General features: G+C 36.9%; 3 protein-coding genes across 4 annotated transcripts; 2 read left to right on the forward strand and 1 right to left on the reverse strand.

The window, feature by feature from the left end:
• Positions 1-938: 938 nt before the first annotated feature.
• LOC110370691 (T-cell activation inhibitor, mitochondrial) lies at positions 939-5,726 on the forward strand. The gene is made up of 13 exons (XM_049840425.2): positions 939-1,158; positions 1,298-1,418; positions 1,654-1,771; positions 1,852-1,990; positions 2,181-2,312; positions 2,450-2,567; positions 2,793-2,895; positions 3,149-3,240; positions 3,318-3,418; positions 3,498-3,644; positions 3,919-4,050; positions 4,337-4,481; positions 5,224-5,726. Exons 1-13 carry the CDS (start codon positions 1,136-1,138, stop codon positions 5,311-5,313), a joined length of 1,461 nt encoding a protein of 486 aa, XP_049696382.1. The 5' UTR covers positions 939-1,135; the 3' UTR covers positions 5,314-5,726.
• On the reverse strand, positions 5,463-10,486 carry LOC110370690 (kinesin-like protein costa). Its single transcript, XM_021326593.3, has 6 exons — positions 9,968-10,486; positions 7,793-9,729; positions 7,495-7,713; positions 6,716-6,852; positions 6,005-6,146; positions 5,463-5,846 (listed from the first exon to the last, which is right to left on the reverse strand). The coding sequence occupies exons 1-6, from the start codon at positions 10,242-10,244 to the stop codon at positions 5,727-5,729; spliced, it is 2,832 nt and encodes a 943-aa protein (XP_021182268.3). The 5' UTR covers positions 10,245-10,486; the 3' UTR covers positions 5,463-5,726.
• Positions 10,487-10,945: 459 nt separating this feature from the next.
• Positions 10,946-20,543, forward strand: LOC110370761 (non-lysosomal glucosylceramidase). Of its 2 annotated transcripts, none has more exons than XM_021326711.3 (16): positions 10,946-11,085; positions 11,166-11,487; positions 11,711-11,799; positions 12,430-12,610; positions 13,248-13,410; positions 14,198-14,324; positions 14,582-14,902; positions 15,113-15,236; positions 15,322-15,447; positions 15,845-15,955; positions 16,420-16,534; positions 16,676-16,805; positions 17,210-17,765; positions 18,100-18,315; positions 18,632-18,861; positions 19,514-20,543. In XM_021326711.3, exons 2-16 carry the CDS (start codon positions 11,330-11,332, stop codon positions 19,747-19,749), a joined length of 2,883 nt encoding a protein of 960 aa, XP_021182386.3. In that variant the 5' UTR covers positions 10,946-11,085; positions 11,166-11,329; the 3' UTR covers positions 19,750-20,543. The 2 variants fall into 2 exon arrangements, with proteins under 2 accessions (XP_021182386.3, XP_063893446.1); XM_064037376.1 differs by having other exon boundaries at positions 10,986-11,487; positions 17,210-17,351; positions 17,544-17,765.
• The last annotated feature ends 10 nt before the right edge of the window (positions 20,544-20,553 follow it).

Consider the following 20,553-nt stretch of genomic DNA (forward strand, 5'->3'; position numbering starts at 1 on the left):
TCTGTATTTCTGACCTGCACATTGGAGTTGCTTGCACTTTATCATACCGGAGGTTTTCAGGCTATCATGTAAATTAAAATGGTATCAATCATATAGAGGTAGGTACATTCTTCTTAAACAGGGTCTCATCCAGGGTTTTCCAATACCTTTATTTTCTTTTATATTTTTCATTTTTCCTCTGTATTCAGTGAGTCCCTGAGTAACAGCCGCACGGGTCGATCGATCATGAAGTGTAGAAACGCTTGGTGAGGTCAGTCTGTGGATGGGCGATCATGTTATGTTATGTTAGATACAAATAGTTCAATTGTATTTTTGCTATAGCATAGAGAGTATTGTCATTTGTACAACTTAGTCAGAAGTCAGCAAGTCTCACAATCAGACATACCAGAGTATCAGATGGCAGATGGCTGAGGAGATCAAACAGTCTGTCGTTCCATGTAAAACACTGGTTGCACTATAGACGGGAATTCAATCTTACCCAAAGTTGGGAAAGCATAAGTGGATGATATTATTATGAACTAGCGGGGTGGGCCATTTTTATAATACTAAGTATAGCAACAAGAACACTTAAATTAGTAACACGCGGCAGAAGAGAACGATTTTATTTAAGTCTTGAAATATCTAAATAAATGTTGTAGTCAGGACTAAAATCATTATTTACAGGTTTTAGTTCTCAGTTGCGCAAATGGTCGTCAATGGCGTAAAAAAGTGTCTGTTTCCCACGGTTCCTCCCTCGCCCCGAGGGAACTGTCTTCCGCAGCCAGATAAAAAGTAGCTTATGTATCTTTTGTTTTAAATCTGTTCAGTAGTTTTGGTATATACCATCAAATGGTTTCCGTTATTTTTAATCTTGTTGATCACATGTTGATCGCTTGGTAAACTAAAATATCATCTTTTAAATCCTGAACGAACAAACTAAGTGTCACTAAGACAGCTGTTGGCATTTGTCAGTGTCACAAAAATCTTGTTAGAATTTTATGAAAAACATCAAGTTCAGGGTCGTTTCCGAAAAATGTAGGAGTTCACAAAGAAAAGAAAAATTGTGTTATATTTCAGTGCGCAAATTCCAAAAGCAACCAATTCAAAACCCTTTAAATGTGTTTCAATATAGTAACCTAATTCATTGCTTACTAAAATGTACAGCAGAACGAAAATATGGTAAGTGCGTGAACGGTTGTGCTGAACAAAATAAATAAATTCTAACCTGAACATTTGCTCTATCAAGATTCACCCCTAAATGTAGTTCGAGATGGTGTTGGTACGTTGGAGATGACCTGGGACAATTGTTTATTTTCAGTGGTGGCTGCACCAGTGGCATAGTATGCAGATTTTTAAGTTCTGCTGAAGTATCTACTGCTCTGCGACCATTCTACTTTAGTGTTCATCCTGACCTCTTTGGAAAATATCCTACACAAAGAGTAAGTACAAAAACCTTCAAGTTATCCATTGCACTCAAAAAATACCTGTCTATAGGGTAAAATATAATTCTGGTTACTATAGGAACAGACAGTCACTCGACATTAATTTTAGCACCTGTATAAATTTTTCCTTCTCCGTGTGAGAGGAGGCCTGTGCCCAGAAGTGGGACAATGAAAAAAAAGGAGTTGCAGCCTTTTTTTTACTGTATTAATTTTGTGTCAACATCTTTTTCAGAAAGTCAATGAAAATTCTCTGCAACAGCTGAGCGCACTTATAGAAGCCCAACAATCCAGTAAAAGATTAACCGTACCAACATTATCATTTTATTTGAGACAAAAGAACATGCCTGATGGTAAATATATAACAAAAATACATATTCTATTTATAATCCCAATAAATAGGTATTACACAAATCAAAATGTTCATTTCCAGGTGAATTTAAACATATTAAAATACAGTTAAACAGCAATAATGTAAGAGAAACAGTAGTGAAAATTCTCAATGCCTGTGATATATCTACCACCTATATAGATAAGATACCTGACGCACCTAAAGTATCTAGTAACTTTAGGTAAGTATCAAGATTTTTTATGTATGAATGTATGATTATTATCTAAAGCTCTTGATTGACAATACAAACAGATATTGATATGATATGTAAATGTTCCCACACTAAGTATGTATGAACTACCTACTATATAAAAAGACGTAGGTAAAATACGAAGTTGAATAATATTATTACATTATTAATTATTTTCTAGCAAATCTGGTTTAGGCAGAAATGCTGGTGGCAAATATGGGTTTTCCCGAACCTATGAAGAATATGAAAAGGAATTTGATGTCAACAAAATGAAGAGGAAAGTGGTTGAGAAGAAAGCAGCTGCAAATATTGTGTATGTATTTTTCTTTCTACTATTAATTTATTTGAATTTACTAATGTATTTTAAATGAGCCTTAGGTTTTATCCAGTAGTTTATATCCTGAAGACAAACTTATTTTTTAATTTATTAATCTTTTTTTATAATTTCAGGGAATGGGTATTTGCAAACAGTAGAGATGCAAAAAACAAATACGAGTTAACAGCTGCAACACGAGAACAAGTCCAATCTCTAATAGACAACCTTTGCAAAACTCATGGTATTAAACAAGTTGGTACACTACATTATGAACATTGAATAATCATACTTATTCATTGAAATGCTTTCACATCTTGAGCCAATCACAGCCCTATGTAGGGACAATACAACACATTTTTCCAATTCCTGCTAGATTTTATTACAATACAACATTACACATAAGAAAACAGCTTACCATAACCACATTAAATTATATTGATAAAGCAAAATGGTTTAATAAATTTTCATAATGCGTAGGTGAAATACGATAGCGGTTGGAACATGAGCCACATTAGAGGAGCCTTGCAGAGTTTAGCTGCCCTGGCCTCACAGCATCCTAATATTATGCCCAATTTAGAAGGTAAATGTATATTTTTATTATTTTAACCATAAATACTGGCTGTAATTATAGCATAATTTGTTGCTAATTATAGCAACTTTTCGGTACCTGAATGTAGCGAATGTGCGCGAACAGTCTAGGGCAGATGCGCGCTGAAGTTAGTCGCGAGCCGCCTTTAAGTTTTGGCGGGGACTATTATAATGAGATAGATTTACAAATCTTTTGTTTTCCGTATTCATATTTCAATTTATATTCTATTTTCTCTAATTTTCAGGTAGAACTATTGCGCTCGGACAGTTTACGGGTGTCAGTCTTGATGGCGATGTTTTCCTGAATATTATGGACGTTCGAAATGAATGGATATCGGTGAATATTTTTAGCAGAAATACTATTAAATATTTTACTGTTGTAAAATAGTACAAAATTTTACCTCTTTATTGCAGCTCATAAAGAAAATAAGTCAGGAAGATAGTGCCTTGGTAATGATACCAAATTATGAGAAAGCTTTATCTAGTATACTAAGGAATATACATATATGCCGTAGGTAAGGTTTACCTTTGTTTAAGAACAAAACAAGCTTTGGTTCATTTCCAACAGGCTTAAATATATTTTTTTTTTTTCAGAAAATTCATGCCAAAAGTATCTGCTCATCAGTACTGCAGTCATTTGAGGCAGCTGATAACTTCCATAGGAGATTTCTATGGCCGCGGTAACAAATTTCCCGAAAATGTGCCAGAAACTCTAGAGAAATACGAAATAGTTATTGAACCGTATGTATTTTTACATGTAAAATATATTTAAAACTAGCTTTTGCCCGCGGCTTCGCTCCCGTCAACTGACTTCTCTACTTTACCCTAGTTATTTTTTCATAAGAACCTTCTGACAATAACAAACAACAAAAAAAGAATTAGCCAAATTGGTCCAGGTGTTGTTGAGTTATGCGCTTACCAACACATTTTGCGATTCATTTTTATATTATAGATTAATAGCTTTTTACCAGTTGGTTAAATAAAATAGTTTATTTACGTGATGTTTATTTTCCAGTGAAGCTGGTCCGTTGATGGTGTCACCCACGGGTCAGTTCATCACTCCTTCGTCGTGCCCAGCAGAGCAACTTGTAGCTTTCATCGCAAAGAATTTAGACCAAGCTACTTTATTGATGACGGAATACAGCATGTAAGTTATCTGTAATCATTCCTTTTTAACTTATGAAAAGGTATTATGTGCTGTTAATAACATAAAGATACAAGTATAATTCGTGGCGAACTTAATGTCGGCTCGGAGCATTGTGCAGAAACCATTGTTGGATATGTACGGGCAGAAAGGGTGCGCGATGGATATGAGCCACATGCGCGTACCTGTGCTCGGAAGTTAGTTGCAAGCCGCCATTAAATTTGATGACAACTATATGTTAAAAATTAATTACATAGATTAAATTTAAATAAAAGAATATTTGTTACAGTAATAAGCATGTTGAAAAGGCTCTGCATAAAGAAGTGGTGCAGAGGTTTGGTTTGCTTGAACTTCAAAAGGACGACAGCATCACACCCGCGTATATGATTTCGTGCTGTCAAAGATTGCTGACGCGAAGCGAGCAGTTGCATGTGGTAGGTTTACAAATGATACTTTTAGTGTCTAAACACACTATGCCGAACGTACGCGACCGAAGTTCCGCGGCTGATTTTACGTTCCAACGTAATCGCCTGATACGACACACCATAAGTGCCGAACTTACGCGGCAGAAGTTCAGTTGCGCAATTTACGCGTGGCCCGCTGCTCGCCGCTCCCGATCTCCGTCGCCAGTCGAACCGAACTTCGGTCGCGTATAATGTGTTTTCTACAGAATACGTTGCCGCCGAATTTCCGCTGAACTTACGCCCGACTGAAGTTCGGCTGTACGCTATAACGCAACGTAATTTCGGCATAATGTGTCGCCAGTAATTCAAATAGCATTGCAGGCGTAATCATGCCGAACTTCCGTCGCGTATCCTCGGCATAGTGTGTTTAGACACTTACGCTCTTTAACCTTTTCACCGCCACGCCATATCGGTATTCCCTTGCCCTGTACGCCAAGCCCGAAAATCTTAATTTTAAATATCTACTAAAAAATACATAAAAGTAATGATTTAATAGGTTTATTTTGTATTTTTCTGCGACCTGTTTTTTGTCGAGTATAGCCGTCGTTGGCGCACAGGGCACGCTTGCTCATGTCGGCTATAGCCGACATTGGCGTTCAAAAGGTTAACACTTCGAACAAATTATTTGTAGCCCAACTAAGACTGATTTCACGAAAACGGCAGTTTGCTTTATGAAGATAAATCTGCTCATATCAATATGTTCTTGTTTCAGAAACTTCACGGGACATGTCTCTACATAACCCATTACTACTCTGTTTTATCAGAAGGGAAATTATGCATACCGTGGAACTTTCAATCATGAGTTAGAATTATACCACAATGCCTTAGCTAGATATTGTAAATATTGTGTAGATAATTTTATTTTTATATTTTGTTTTAGAACATATTATATAACTGCTATGATCTTAGATTGCTCGAATTTAGTTGAATGTATATTGAAAAAAAAGCGAATGTTGATGATAAATATATTTTTATACACGCTAGTAAGTATCAATTGGCAAAAAATATATACAAAATTATGATTAGAAATAGATTAACATTCAAATTATTTACACATTGCAAGATCTAAAAAATGTGATGAAAAGTAGTATAGTGGAACTACAATAAAATTCATAACTACACTAATAATAATTCATGTAACAACAACATTAGGTAGTACATAAAACACATAAAGAAGATAGAATTGAAAACAGCAAATAAAATGATGTACAAGTATCAGTGCTTTTTATTTTGTTGTACTATGATCAGTTTGTTCTTCTCCTTGGTCACTTTAGCCACGGGAAGGTTGGTAGCTGGCATCAGCTGTCTCAGGTTTTGACTAGGTATAACAGGAGGCTGTAAAAAAACAAAACACTGATTGAAAAACTTCAGTTATCCTAATAGGAGTGAAATTCATATTTTTTAAAATTAGATCGATTCATCTACGATTTGGTGGATTATATGGCCTTATTGTATGAGTACCATATGTATGGAAAATTAAAAAATAATCTTACCGGCGGACACCTAGCAAGCATCTTCATGCGGTCCACTAATCTCATGGCATCGTCCGACGTCTCTGAATCAGTGGTCATGCCGAGAGACAACGCGCGCTCCGCATTGCCGCCGTCCAGACATCTATGGAATGATTGGAAGTGTCTGGAAAATACAGATTTACAGTTAGTTAGCTGCAAATTAAGATATCGTATGATGTGCCACTACAGCTTAAAAGCAAAAAACTTCATATTTTTAACTAATCTAATAACTATAATTTTATAATATTACTAGCTGATCCCGCGAACTTCGTATCGCTTAAACCTTCCCTAGACCTCTATAAACATTTTAAAACCAAAATAAGCCAATTCGGTCCAGCCATTCTTGAGTTTAAGTGAGACTAACGAACAGCAATTCATTTTTATATATAAGAAGATCAGTTTATCTGCCTGTAAGGCTGTAAAAGTCTGTGTGAAGACCCTTAGGACCTCTTTAATAAAAAAGACGAATTCTTCCCACTATCTTCGACGCATCGTCATTCAGGTCTGCCATTTAGCAACCCACTCAGTCTTCATTTAGGCAGTTCGATACTTTACAAATGCATATAAGAATAACTGGAAAATAGGACCGAATCATAAACCAGCAGCGCAACTCCCATTTCGAAGCAGTTCTTACCTGACTAAAACATAAAGGCTGTTGTATAAAAGATAATCAATATAAAACCTGTACATTACCTGGTATGAGCGTGTGGTCTGAGCCGTTGCGCGTGTCTCCAGGCGGCTGCAGCTCGCGCTCGCCACACGGCCGCTTCCTCGCTGGCCGACGCCACGCCTGCCTCCAGGGCTGCGCAAGCACCGCGGAGGTCCACTACCTGGGGTACATGGAAAATATTCACACTATATAGCTGATCCTGATGGGTTTGTTTATGAAACAGGGATGGGTCCAGCTCTTAAAGTGGTTGTGAGCCAATATGGCCACAGTGCCTACTACGGTTGATCCACCATTGGGCATACCCTCAGTGATTCTACGGAGATTCGTCACTGGGTTGAACGCGTTAATTTAAGGAACTAATGTCCACTGAATTTAATAAGTTACCATCATCCCTGTATGGGAAAATTAATATAGAGAAATCATTTACGGCAATAATATAGCGGAAATAAAATGTACGGCACTCGCACTCAAGATAACATGGTAATTTGATAAACTCGTAAAATAAAGTACGATTATAAGCAACACTGTTATGCATTTACTCTATTGGGTAGGCGCAGTTGCTAACGTATCGTGCTAGCGTTACAGTTGAAAGTATTGCTGAAGTTTATTTTCAATACATACATAGGGACTGAAAGTAAGTACAACATTTATGCCTACAAATCTAAATCAAAGAGTGTGTTAAATAGAAGAACTTCTTATTTGAGATTGGATCACGATCTAGTCAGTCTTATTTGATGGTATTGAGCAATAATTCGAGCGGATACGCGTGATGTTTTGGTAAACTACCCGGGAGTAGTCTTACCTTTTGGAAGTACCGATAAAGCAGGGTTTTCATCTCATCATGCGACAGTTTATCCAGCCTCGCCATCAGCATTTGCTCTCCTCTGCTCCTAGAGTCTTTGTTGTCTTGAGAATCCGATAGTGAGGCAGATGGCGACTTGCCGCAGATCAAATTATTTTTGTACTCAATTGCCGTGTCTATCGCTTCTATAGCTTCCTCGCATTCAAGTAGCTTGCGCTCCTGTAAAGGTGATTAGGTTTAGAATTACAGTACATAATTCAGCTGCAAATAATCAACTTCAAAAGAACAGGTTTCTTACCTCAGAGTCAGAAAGTGATTTGTATATTTTTCTCTTATGTCCTAAACTACATCTCTGTTCATGCAAACACTCCCTAGTCTTCCTTAAGTTTTTGATCTCCTTCCTCAACAATAACTCCTTTTCTTTGGACATTTCTAATGTTTCCAAATCATTTGTCTTTTCTTTCAAAATACTGTCTAATTGTGTGATTCTGTGTGTAAAGTGTTTCAATGAGTTTGTTTTCCTGTCCTTTATATCTACTGATGTGTCAGACAGTTCGTCAAGCTTTAACTTATCTTTAACAAGTTCTACATCTAATGTGTTTTTGCGTTTTTCGTCTTTTTTGATCTGTCTTTTGATTTGTTCAATTTGTTTTTTATAAGTTTTGAGATTTGTCTCATGTCTTTTTATTTCCCTCATTGTATCTTGGTCTATTATGCTAGACTCAATCTTATCTGAATAATGTTTGTTTTGTGTATGGCACATAGATTTCGATAAGTCATTTATAAGTCTCTCTTTGGCTATACAAAGATTTATCAGTTCTTTTAGTTGTGATTGGCTTCCATTTATTTCTTTTGACAGTTTTCTGGCCAATATTTGCTTTTGTGTATACTTTTCCTTTGTCATTTTGTACTTCTTGCATATTTCTTCAGTCTTTGGAGAATCAATCATTTTGAGCAGTTCTCTTTCAATCAGTTTTGGTTCAGGATCAACATCCTTTTTGTGAGATTCTATGAGTATTTTTTGAGATTCAGGTGAGATAGCTTTAGCTGCTACTTTCCTCAGTAGCTCTAACTCTGCTCCTGACAAACTTTCACCAGGTTGTATTGTTCTTCTTCTGCCAGAATTTGACTGTGATGTCATAACAGGTAAGGACTGTGAACCACTTAATTCTGATATTGTTATATCATCAGAGTCAATGTGATTAAGATATTCTTCACACCTGTCAGCGAATAATTGATCATTCTTTTCTCTGAAATATTCCATGAACTTTTCAAGTTTATCTTGGAATACTGTGTCAGAATGAGTATCTTCCTCTGAGTCGGAGTCCACATCAGACTCACTGGGTTCACTTGGCTCTGTGTCTTCAGCTATTCTTGGCAATCCTTGTTTGATATTAGCATCTTTGTTATCAACACTGGCATCACCATTTAAACATTCATCACACTCAGCTTTTAGGAACAACCATTCACTGACTTGATTTATATCAGCATCAGACAGGGATTTTGACTGAAGGATTTTGTTGAAAAGTCCTTCTGCGTTAGACACCAATTTAATCCATTGTGTTGTAGCAAATTGTAAATTAAAATTATTGTCTGGATGTGGTAATACAGCTTTATCGGTATAAACAGGAGTATTGTTGTCTGCAAATAAGTTTACAGTGACAAAGTTCTTGATACCCCTACAGCATAAACACAAGTTTAGAGTTTTTAAAGTGTCCTGGTAGTCTTCAGGTTCAGCACTAATGCAGCCAATGACCCAGGTGAAAGCTCTGCCTCCAAAAGAGTCTCTAAGCATTGCAGTGAGTATGCACTGGTCATAGTTTATTTGTTTTGGTGGATTGCCTGCTAGCAGTTCCTTTATTATGTTCTCTAGAGCAAATAGCCCTGGCTCAGGATATGCTGCTAGATCACAGAAGCTTGCTGTGGACATTCTATGATTTAACACTCCATTGGTGCTGACCCACTTCTGTTCAACACTGACAGTGAACACAGTGTGGTTGTTTCCCTGGCACCGCTGCCGCCATCCCAACTGTAAGTACTGAAAGGCTTCCTCCACATTACAGCACCTCACCAGCCCGGCTCCCAACACATCAAATATGTTGTTATTAACAACTTGCATCCATGTTATGTGCAATATAAATTCTCTCTCTGGCATTTGGTTCAGTTTGTGGAATATTTCAGATAAAAACCGGGGCACAATTCCTTGGTCACATTCACTGTGAATGCACTCAAAACCTAAAAACAGTAAATATTCAGTTAAAACGAAAATAGTCGAAACTGGTAAGGACCAGAGACTGATCCTGATTTAATTTAAAAAATGTTTAATATATCATGATCCTGGGGATCAAATAAAACATACAAACACAACTCTGAGCATCTTAGTACATATTTAATCTTTGAGTACAACAATAACTTTGTAAATGAAGTTTCTGTAACTACAAATATTATTCTAGCTATTACAAAGACAACTGACCTGGTCCAAATAAAGTGTAAGTTTTGCCCGTCTTAGCTTGTCCAAAAACGACGACTGAAGTGTCACACCCATCCAAGAAGCAGTTTATTTGCGGTATCATGAACGAGTTGAAAAGATTTGCCTGCGTACAATCTACAGGCAAAGCCCTATTCACGTGAAATGTTTGCCCACTTTCAGTTATCACTATTTGGGTCACAGGATTGCTGAATATGCACTGAGACGAGTCCTCAAGGCTCGGAGGCTTCAGCCTAACGGCTATTTGCACTGGGATATCCATTTTTATAAAAACTTAAAGATCCAGGAACATGAAAGTTGTCTATTCTATTTACGTTTACATTCACGACATTATATACGACGTAAATGGCTACTATTCATAATAAATATGATTACTAAACTTTCACTGATACCACAGTTATTGTTTTATCTACACAATACAATTCACAATTTGATTAGTATAGTCAAAAATATAAACAGCAACAACTTTCATCAATAAAACCACACGCAAACGCCAAATCAAAAAATTACAATTTTTTTCAATGGCAAGACATTTTACCGATCAAATAAAAACGGTGTTTGGTATTTTTTGGTCCAGCATTTCCATACAAATAACACTACAAAAGCGAGCTTGTTTGGGATTTCATGCCATCAGATACTATTTTCATTTTGTGTACGATTTGGCCACTTTGGCCCAGATGCAGCGCAGTGACAGCTGAAAACAAAACCTTCATGAACGTTAATATGGGGTGGCGCATTTTAATGCTTTTTATTTATTTAATGCATGCCTGTCCCTATTACAACTACTGTCTTAGTCAGGCTAAAAGACATTTAGCCTTACTAAAACTCTCTTCTCTAATTCTAGACGATTTAAATTTTTTGGATGGTCTATTTACTTTTCTCAGAAACGACGTAGAAGTTTAGTAGAAATTTTGTAGATATGCTTACAATACTAATTTAATCCCGCATGCGTCAACATGCGTTTTGTCAATGTCAGTGTCATGTCATTCATTCATGTCATATTCATTTCCATTTTCACATTATTCTGTTCTGTGATTTGTGATGGCAGAGATGCATTCTCACGTCACTATTTTCGATTTTCAAGTTTCATTATTTTGTTAATTGTGAGAAATTAATATATTTATACATATTGGTTGAATACAGCTCTCAATTTTGTGTAATTAATTTTATATTAAATTTTCAGTACCATTCCGAATTCATTTCATAAATTGATTTGCGACCGAAAAATCTTGAGAACGAACAGTTGATTGATAATGTGATAATAAGATTGGATCAAGAAACAGTGTGAGGAAGTTTGTCCTAAAGACTCTTCCGGTTTTCGAAAAACATCTTGTATTGTTCAGGACCATGGAAATGGAGACGGTCGGAGACGTCGGGCTAGGGCTCCACGAGCCACCTAAATACGGCCTAAAATTAATGTTAGACCATGAATTCCCCTTGCAAAGCAAACAGATCATCATACCAAGAGCAAGTCAAGTTTTCGACATGATGCCACTAACAGCCAGGTAAATGATTGTGCAATTTTTAATTTAATGTAAAAAAGGATACTCAAGTTCAATTTATGCTTGCTGTAATTCTGTGACATGTGATGGGGCTTACCCAATCAATCATATCAAAAATTCCACTTGGAAATATCCAATAGGATTGTCCAACCTGAAAATTAAGCTGCATGCTTGTCAATAATTCTTGCAACTGTAAACTTAGTGATATCACTATCATTTTTTACAGGTATCTAAAATACTACATTAGCAAAAGGTTGAATAAAAAACGTCCTATTATGGATTACATTCACATGATTTCTGCCCAAAGGATGTATGGTAAGACCTCATTATTATGTATTTCGATAGAAAGTTTTTATTAAGTCTGGATTGCTGGGATGATAGAACTATATTGTAACCTGCATAATGTAGATTTTCCCTATTTAACTTTTCTCTTTTTATGTTATCACACATTTCATTTATATATTTTTTCCTGCTAGAAATGTATTTTGTAACTGTTTATCAGAATAGAACATGTTTTTAAAATAGTAGTTTCTTACTGTTGCAAACACTAAAAGTAGATTCTGATTAACATTCTCATTGCACAGATTTCTTAACAGAATTACAATAATATATTGTAGCACATGTGGTTCATGCCAAAACTAATAATAGTGAGTGGCTACTTAGTAACACATATATTTATCTTTGATTATCTTGTTAACGTAAACAGCTTATTTAACACCTGCCTCTCTTGGTCAATTTATTATTGTATAACAATTGATCAACTGATTAATTAATTTTAATCTATACATATGTGTTTTATCAGGTTTTTATAAAAATTGATGTATTTGTTTCTAACTAGGAGGTTTTTTTTATTTTTTCCTATTTTTTCGAAGTCTTCTTTTTATATAAAACAGAACATGTGTTTCTATAATATATGTAACATATAATATTTATGTATTTTCCTAGGCTGTCCTATTGGAGGTATCGGTGGTGGGACTATTGGAAGAGGTTTCAAGGGGGAGTTTTGTCGTTTCCAGCTACATCCTGGCATATATGAGTATGTCACTGTGCCAGAATGTCAGTTCATTGTCAACATAAGGAATGCCAATGGTCAAACTATTTTCCAGTCAGTGTTGTCAACATATAAGTAAGTTACTCATACTTCACTGTTATGCTAATGTAATTTGCATGTTTGCATGGATATTTTAGCACCAAAAATACCTTAAATCTGGTGGATGCTAATGTCTGTTTAATTGTCGTAATTAGGTTGGTATGTGACCAGTAACCTTCAGTAGGCAACAGCTTATTTCATAGCATAATCACTGAAATATTTTCAAGTTCATGATCCTTTAATCTTATCATTGTATTAAAATTTGATAAAGTAAATAGGATATAATAAGATTACGATTATATCACGTAGGTACAGGAAGTAGTTGATTTTATGTTTTTTGAACACTCATTATCACCTACCAATTATCCTTACTGATACTCTTTTCTGACTAACATTATAAAACATAAAACTTTGTACGAATTTATGGATGTTTGTTCCTGTCTCACGCAAAATACTACTGAATGGATTTTGCAGTAATACAGCATAAACACTAGAATATCACTTAAGCTACTTTTTATCTGGGCGTGGAAAGTAGTTATTTTAGGAAGCTGGTGAAACTGCTAGTGGAACCAGCTAGTTATGAATAAATTAGGACACATAACAATTTTATGTCCATAATCCTTAAGATTTACTTTGCTGTACTTTAACTCTAACACTCTATAAACAATTTCAGCAAACCAAAGAAGGCGCCATCATCTTGGGAATGGAACCTGAACGGCGCGGATTGCGAGTACACAGCATTATACCCGCGCGCGTGGACTACTTACGATCTCTCTAAATATGGTGTCAAGTTGGTGTGCCGACAGATCTCTCCTGTCATACCTCATAATTACAAGGTACACGATATTAAACATATAAAGCTACTAGTAACTCAGGATGAACTAAATACAAGCTGTGCGTTTTTCCCTATCAAAGTATTGTCTATGTATGTATGTACGGTCTGTATGTTCTACAGTGTGTTATCTGTATTTTCCAAACATCAGACAATAAAACGCGTTTTGCATACAAATGTAAATAAGACTGCCTCTGCTGACAATCTATATCTTTGAAGGAAGAAAATAATAACGATTAAGGGTTTCCCCACATTTATCGCTTTGGCTCGGAAGCTGGCCAACGGCGACAGGAGCAGTTTGTACAGCTGATCGGCGATAAGTCGAGCAGTTTGGTGATATTGATACCGCGTCAATAAATTTGGGGAGACCCTTATAAGGAATCGCCAATTTGTTTTGTTTGCTCAAAGATATTGACTGGACAAAATAAAATTACTTCTTAGTCGTACATTTCACGACTTGAATTCCTGGAGAGCGAAATAATGAGTCGATGTCAGAATGGAAAATCTCCTAAAAAAGTAGCGTAGCCAAAATGTGGGTGTTCGGGGGACGAGAAACGTTCCTGTCTACGCCTTCATGCGCCTTCTTTGGAACATGCCAATCAATCAAGACCAATCATTGACAAATGTCTCGAGGAACCCGAATATGCCATTAGTTCACTATTAACTGATTGTTTAAGTCACGCCTACAGTACGTATTTGACCTAGAAAAAGGGGCCTGACCTACATGTCTTGTACCATCTCCCCTCATCTTTCCTTAGGATTTAAATATATCAATTTTATTTATTTTACAGGATAGCAGCCTTCCGTGTGCAGTATTCGTATTTACGGCTATTAATGTTAGCACTGAGAAGCGCGATGTTAGTATTAGTTTCACATGGACTGAAGTACTAGGTGGCGCCCACAAGAAGAAATCTATTGGTTGGTATATTATACCCTGATTTTGAATATTTTAGTTAACAGTAGTCATTTGGAAGACTTCGTTATAACTTAACTTGGTTTAGATTACATATAAATGAGCTCTTATAGTGAAGAGCTCGTAAAATCGCGATAATAAAACACGCGGTTTTTATCTCGAGTACCCAATATCGATAAAATATGATTTAATGTTGCTCAAAGTTACCTAACCTTACGTAGTGCATTTGTACTGGTACTAATGCATGCATGTTTTCTTACAGCCAAACTGGATTTGGAAAGGTATTCGGAAGAGAACACTTGTGGCGTTACATTAGAGCAGAAAATAGCCGATACTCCTTGCACATTTACCATAGCGAAAAAGAAGGATGAAAACGAGACCATTCACGAAGGGTATTGTCTATGGAATGCCGCAAAAACTTCTGGTTACGTGTGGGATTGTCTTAAAAAGCATGGTACCTTGACACCGGATCCAAGTTTGACGCCGCCGCCGCCTAAACTTCCAGATAAGGACAAAACTAAAGAAGAGAAGGAGAAAGAGAAAAAGGAAAAGGAGAAGGAAAAACAAAAGAAGATTTACAAATGTGCGTATTTATCAGTACCGTATTGTAAAAAGTCCCTGCCATATCTGTCTGTCTGTTAAAAATATCGATGCGATAAAATCAAATTATAATACTAATTGTTCATACAGTTTTCTCCAATAGATATCGAAATCAAAGATTTCCCTGTTTCGTTCATACGCTTCTTCATGTTTTTTTTAGATACTCATTGAATATAAACTTTTTGATTCACAGGTGATTCAGTAGCCCTTTCGAGCGTTATATCTTTAGAACCGGGAGGAACGGGATCGACTGAGTTTTGTCTTGTCTGGGACATGCCAGTTATAAAATATAAGAAAGATAAGAAAATACATAAGAGGTACCTTAATAATTTCAAAATGTTTATATAGAAATGTATTTCTAATATTAATATTTTATGCTTATATATAATTATTTTTTTACAGATTTTATACGAAGTACTTCGGTAGTGACGGTATCGCTGGTGCCAGCATAGCTGCGTACGCGCTTAGAAATTATAAAAATTGGGAGAAACTACTCGCAGAGTGGCAGGATCCAATATTGAATAATAGGTTAGTAGGATTAAATGCTAATAAAAGTAGTTTTATAAATGATTACTTGGTAATACTTCTAATGGCTGGCCTTACACGGATAGCGCACTTATTAAATAGGATCAACGACTTAGTAAATAGGATCGATTTCTAATTGCTTGGACTAGTCACAGTAACACTAAGCACTAATCTCGCAGTTTATACAGTGGGACTAAGCCCGTGTAAACCAGTCATTATTGTCACCACCTAACTTTATAGAGCTATAAAAGCAATTTTGACAGTATGTGATTTATAATGTCTATTTAAAAGAGAAATTAGTTTTAAGTGTGTGATGTGCCTAATTATTTTCTAATGCAACTACAGTTTATATAGCAATAAGTATCAAAACTAATATTTTATTCCTATGTTTTTTTTACAGTAATATTCCAGACTGGTTAAAAAGTGCCTTAATGAACGAGCTTTATTTCGTGGCCGACGGAGGCACGATATGGTTTGACGTCCATGATGAATTTCCTGAAACCGATCCTAGGTAATTACAATTTACTCATCGATTCTTTTTGACTAATTTTATTACTACGTTAATTTGCTTTGGATAGACTTTATTACTGTGTTAAATGAGGTGTTGAAGGTTAAGGTCATGGCACATTTGAACTGGGACTTGTTGCTGGGGAGTTTGTTCCACCAGTCCTTCCGAGCAAAAAAATTGGAAGTGGCGAAAGCCCCCAAGGGCTTTATTTTGTAAATTTGACCTTCTAAAAGTGCTGATTTTCGGCCTACTTTGAATAAGTGACTTTTTATCTGAACGGCACGGGTCCAACCCAACGATTAACTTGTCATTTGAATTTAACCCTTAATCCTTAATCGTGTTTCATATAAAACATTTTACAACGTCAATATAAAAAGCCAAACGCGGGGTGACGATCTTACAGCTGCGCCGTGCCGTGCATTTCAAGTGTGCCATGACCTTTATACGTAAATTGTGTTTTGTTTCAGACATGACTTCGGTTTGTTCGGCTATTTAGAAGGGCACGAATATAGAATGTATAATACTTATGATGTACACTTTTACGCTTCTTTCGCGCTAGCTCAACTGTGGCCTAATTTACAAGTAAGTTCATACATATTATAACATAGAAATACAATAAGATTAGAATATGTAGATAGGAAGTCATACAATAAAACGGCTTCTTATCTTATTTTATCGTGTTTTATAATCTTTTCTTTATTTTATTGATAATGTTGCTTCCAGGTCGTCTTACAATATATGTTCCGGGATACGATCGAATTAGAAACTGAAAAGTGTAGACAATCTCTTTATAATGGGAAATCGGTTAAGTTCAAAATTAAAGATTCGATTCCACACGATCTTGGTGATCCAGGTAAGACCATCGAAAAAAACGTGTCTCTTTTTAATTGCTTGATATAATAATAACTCACTTGCAGTATTTTTAACTAAGTCAAATTCAGATGTGAACTATGAAGAATATTAATCCCGATATCTCGGTTATCTCTAATTCGAAGGTTTATCTATAGTATCATAGATTTGTTTTATTAATATTTGCTTGTGTCTAATTGGTTAGTATCATAAATGATAAGTCTTATATTAATTTGTTAGGGGCATAGTTTTATCCCTGTAGTTAGTTTTTCTTATCTGTTCCGTTTTTTCAAAAACAATCCTCTGAAAGCTTGTTACTTTTTTCAGGAGTAATGTAGATACATGATTGTGATGGTTGTGAATTGATGGAGATTTTAGGTCCGATTACTAACCCACATATTTTTGCAGACGATGTACCATTCTCCCATATAAACGCTTACAACATCCACGACGTGAGCGACTGGAAGGACTTGAACCTCAAGTTCATATTGCAAGTGATCCGAGACTACCGGCTGTTGCGAGGCCACAATGCGCCGTTCGGCAACGAAAGGTACCGCTCCATGGCGTATATAGACGACATAAAGGAGGGGACGGAGGACGACTTGTACTCGCGGTCCACGGGGCAGTCGGAGGAGTGCGACACGAGTGCTGTGGAGTCGTCGAACGGGACGGAGGAGTCCACTCCGGTGCGGCAGGTGCCGCGGGCGGTGGGGGTGGGGGAAATACTGGACCTGTTGTACAGGAGCGCGGAAGTGGAGGGCTCGGCGGAGAGCTCGCCGGACGCGCTGCAGCGCGAGCCCGCCGCCGCCGTCGCCGACGCGCGCCGCTACCTCGCCGACATGTTCCCCGCCTGCCGCGCGCTGCTGCGACACGCGCGGCGCTGGGACCACGACGCCGACGGACTCATCGAGAACGGCGGATTCCCTGACCAGACGTACGATGCCTGGGTCATGTCTGGACCTAGGTAAGTTATGCTACAACTAATTTTCATACCATTTTTCAAAAAAAGTGCATTCAACTTGGACCAGTGACATGGGACTGTGCATCTAGTTAATTTTCTTCACCTTATGTTAATCCAGTTGGACACTTCTGATTCAAACATATTTGGTGACATCATAACAGGTTTTTTTAATAACATCACCTATTTCACTGTTATTCAGCACTGCACGTTAGATTAAAAATTCTACTGATTCTACTGCTATAAACAAACTAGCTTTATTTATTCACATCTTCAAGCTTCACTACACACTTCACATTACACCCACATTATACCTTCATCTATTAATTTGTCTTCCCAGTGCATACTGCGGCGGTCTATGGGTGGCGTCAGTAAGTGCAGTGTGCACGATGGCCCGGCTACTCGGCTATACGGAAGAAGAACGCGAGTTCTCCAAGTTGTTAGAACAAGCGAAACAGTCGTTTGAAGAGAAACTGTGGAACGGCTCCTATTATAAGTTCGATGTACGTCCGTCCAATAGCAAGGTGGTGATGGCTGATCAGCTGGCGGGACACTGGTGAGTTGGGACTTATTCTTAGTAAAAATAAATATTTTTTATTAAAAACAACAACAATGTATGGATAGGACCCGCACAGATGTTGCGGGATGCCGTTTAGATTAGTTTCATAGTTATGTACATTGTTCTCGCAGAAGTTAACCTCTAATTCAGTATGACGACATAAAATACTCTTCTTGTTTTACCGTTTTCGTTTCAAAATATTATGTCTCCAGGGTATTTAAAATTGTGCGAAATAATATTGATGCGAGCTTCCGCAATACTGACATCAATGTCGACTTGTTGACGCTTAAGACTTCAATGCCCGTTCTTCCAGGTTCCTCCGTGCCTCCGGGTGGACAGAAGAAGTGTTCCCTGAAGCGAACGTTCGCAAGGCCCTAACCACAGTATATGAGAACAATGTGAAACAGTTCAAGGGAGGGAAGATGGGTGCCGTCAACGGTTGGGTGACTGGCCCGCGCGGTCATATTGATACTACCGCTTTGCAAAGTGAGGAAGTGTGGACCGGTGTTACGTATGGACTTGCTGCGCTTATGATATATGAAGGTGAGGATCAGGATGTTGGATCATATTGAAAAATCGGGTTTTTGATACGTGATATAAATAACAAGTGCAATTACCATGCGAGAAGTAATCCGTTGCGCGGTATTGGCCTTTAGTTTTCCAACTATGTTCGGTTCGGCTTAAAGCCTCAATAGATGCAGCTGAGTGCCATTATTTTACATGGAGCGACTACCCATCTGGCCTCTAGACCCGTCGGTTTGACTGTGGATGATATTGAACACTACTAAAATACAACATTTGTGCAATTATGTTGCATGGAGCTACTGTTTATATGTCCTCATCGGCCACAGTCGGTTAAAGCTTATCCCTCGGAAATATTGAAATAGCCTATCTATTTCTATATCGACAGATCGGATATAGCGGTGCACCAAGTGCAGCTCGACGTCGAGTACATTGAACGTCGAGCTGCACTGACTTATCTGTCGTAATAATGTTGCAATCAATTAATGATCCAAGGATTAAATTTCAATTTGGTGCAATCTTATCTATGAATGAACAGCTGAAAAAGATTTTATTGATATAATCTAATCAAATACTACAAATAAATTTTCACTGGCATACATCGTCTAGCGATAAGATTGCTAATTGCTTGTAAAAAAATTGTTTGATAATTTTTTTTTTTTTTATGATCCAGGCATGCACGAAGAGGCTTTCACAACTGCGGGAGGTATGTACAAGACGCTGACACAAATGGGCCTCTCTTTCGAAACCCCAGAGGCGTTGTACGAGAACGGTAACCACCGATCGGTGGGCTATATGCGTCCTCTAGCTGTGTGGAGTATGTACCAGGCCATATTGGCCCGTCCACCGCCGCCGCAGCCGGTCGCCAACGGACAAGCTCACCATACCAAAGAAAAATCGCACTTATAGTTACTCCAAAAGAGACTACAATTCGTACGTAAGATTTTTACATTTTGGTACATGAAAATATTGACAATTCGTAAGCAACAATAGATCGGCTAGAAGTTACCGCCTAAGATGTTAAATTGTGTACTTACCTAAATTCTATGTGCTCTATTTTTGTTCGAACAATGAAATTGTCGAATTGTTGAAGCTTCGCAATTATTGTACAGCCTTAGAGGCACGGAGGCACGGTACGTTTATTACGTTTAAATTCATAATAAGACGAAAAAGTGAAATAAACCAGTGAAGTAAGGTTTGTCATTTTTTTTGCGAGTTTAGGCAATACTGGTATTTTTAAGCTTTTATACTTACATTTTGAAATAACAAACTGTAGGTAGATCTGCTGTATTTCGTTTGTCTTTGTGATATTTTGCTTATTTTTAATTAACAATTATTAATTTTGGATACGCATTCGTTGGCGCGCTTCAAAAGGACGATACGTAAAACTGCTATTGTGTCTACGATTGCGTATCTATGTGATTCTTTTAGTTCGCATTTATTTTTCTTACGTATCGTTATACCAATGAAACTGAAAGAGTATTAAGTTGTTGTTTGTATGTTATTAATTAATTAGCAAAATTTTGTGCATTTTATTGTGTTTATATTAATTTAACATTAGACAAATATTGTCATATAACTATATTATTTATTCTTGGTTCTTTTAATTTATGTTAATATCTGTTATTTTTTTTTGTATTTGTCGTTCGGTGGCTTAATTACTGTCCGCGAGAGGTAGGTGCCAAATTAAAATACTAACCACATTTGAATGTG

The sequence above is a fragment of the Helicoverpa armigera genome, chromosome 13 (genome assembly GCF_030705265.1).
Source record: "Helicoverpa armigera isolate CAAS_96S chromosome 13, ASM3070526v1, whole genome shotgun sequence".
Lineage (NCBI taxonomy): Eukaryota > Metazoa > Arthropoda > Insecta > Lepidoptera > Noctuidae > Helicoverpa > Helicoverpa armigera.

What these genes read in the sequence shown, in the direction of transcription:
- LOC110370690 (XM_021326593.3), bottom strand. Translation starts at nt 10,244, where the DNA reads ATGGATATCCCAGTGCAAATAGCCGTTAGGCTGAAGCCTCCGAGCCTT. An exon ending in TTACACTTTATTTGGACCAG is followed by an intron (nt 9,730 to 9,967) that starts GTCAGTTGTCTT and finishes TACTGTTTTTAG; the next exon opens with GTTTTGAGTGCATTCACAGT. An exon ending in TTTATCGGTACTTCCAAAAG is followed by an intron (nt 6,853 to 7,494) that starts GTAAGACTACTC and finishes CATGTACCCCAG; the next exon opens with GTAGTGGACCTCCGCGGTGC.
- LOC110370691 (XM_049840425.2), top strand. Translation starts at nt 1,136, where the DNA reads ATGTACAGCAGAACGAAAATATG. An exon ending in GAAAATATCCTACACAAAGA is followed by an intron (nt 1,419 to 1,653) that starts GTAAGTACAAAA and finishes CATCTTTTTCAG; the next exon opens with AAAGTCAATGAAAATTCTCT. An exon ending in TTCGAAATGAATGGATATCG is followed by an intron (nt 3,241 to 3,317) that starts GTGAATATTTTT and finishes TCTTTATTGCAG; the next exon opens with CTCATAAAGAAAATAAGTCA.
- LOC110370761 (XM_021326711.3), top strand. Translation starts at nt 11,330, where the DNA reads ATGGAAATGGAGACGGTCGGAGACGTCGGGCTAGGGCTCCACGAGCCA. An exon ending in GATCCAATATTGAATAATAG is followed by an intron (nt 15,448 to 15,844) that starts GTTAGTAGGATT and finishes TTTTTTTTACAG; the next exon opens with TAATATTCCAGACTGGTTAA. An exon ending in AACTGTGGCCTAATTTACAA is followed by an intron (nt 16,535 to 16,675) that starts GTAAGTTCATAC and finishes TGTTGCTTCCAG; the next exon opens with GTCGTCTTACAATATATGTT.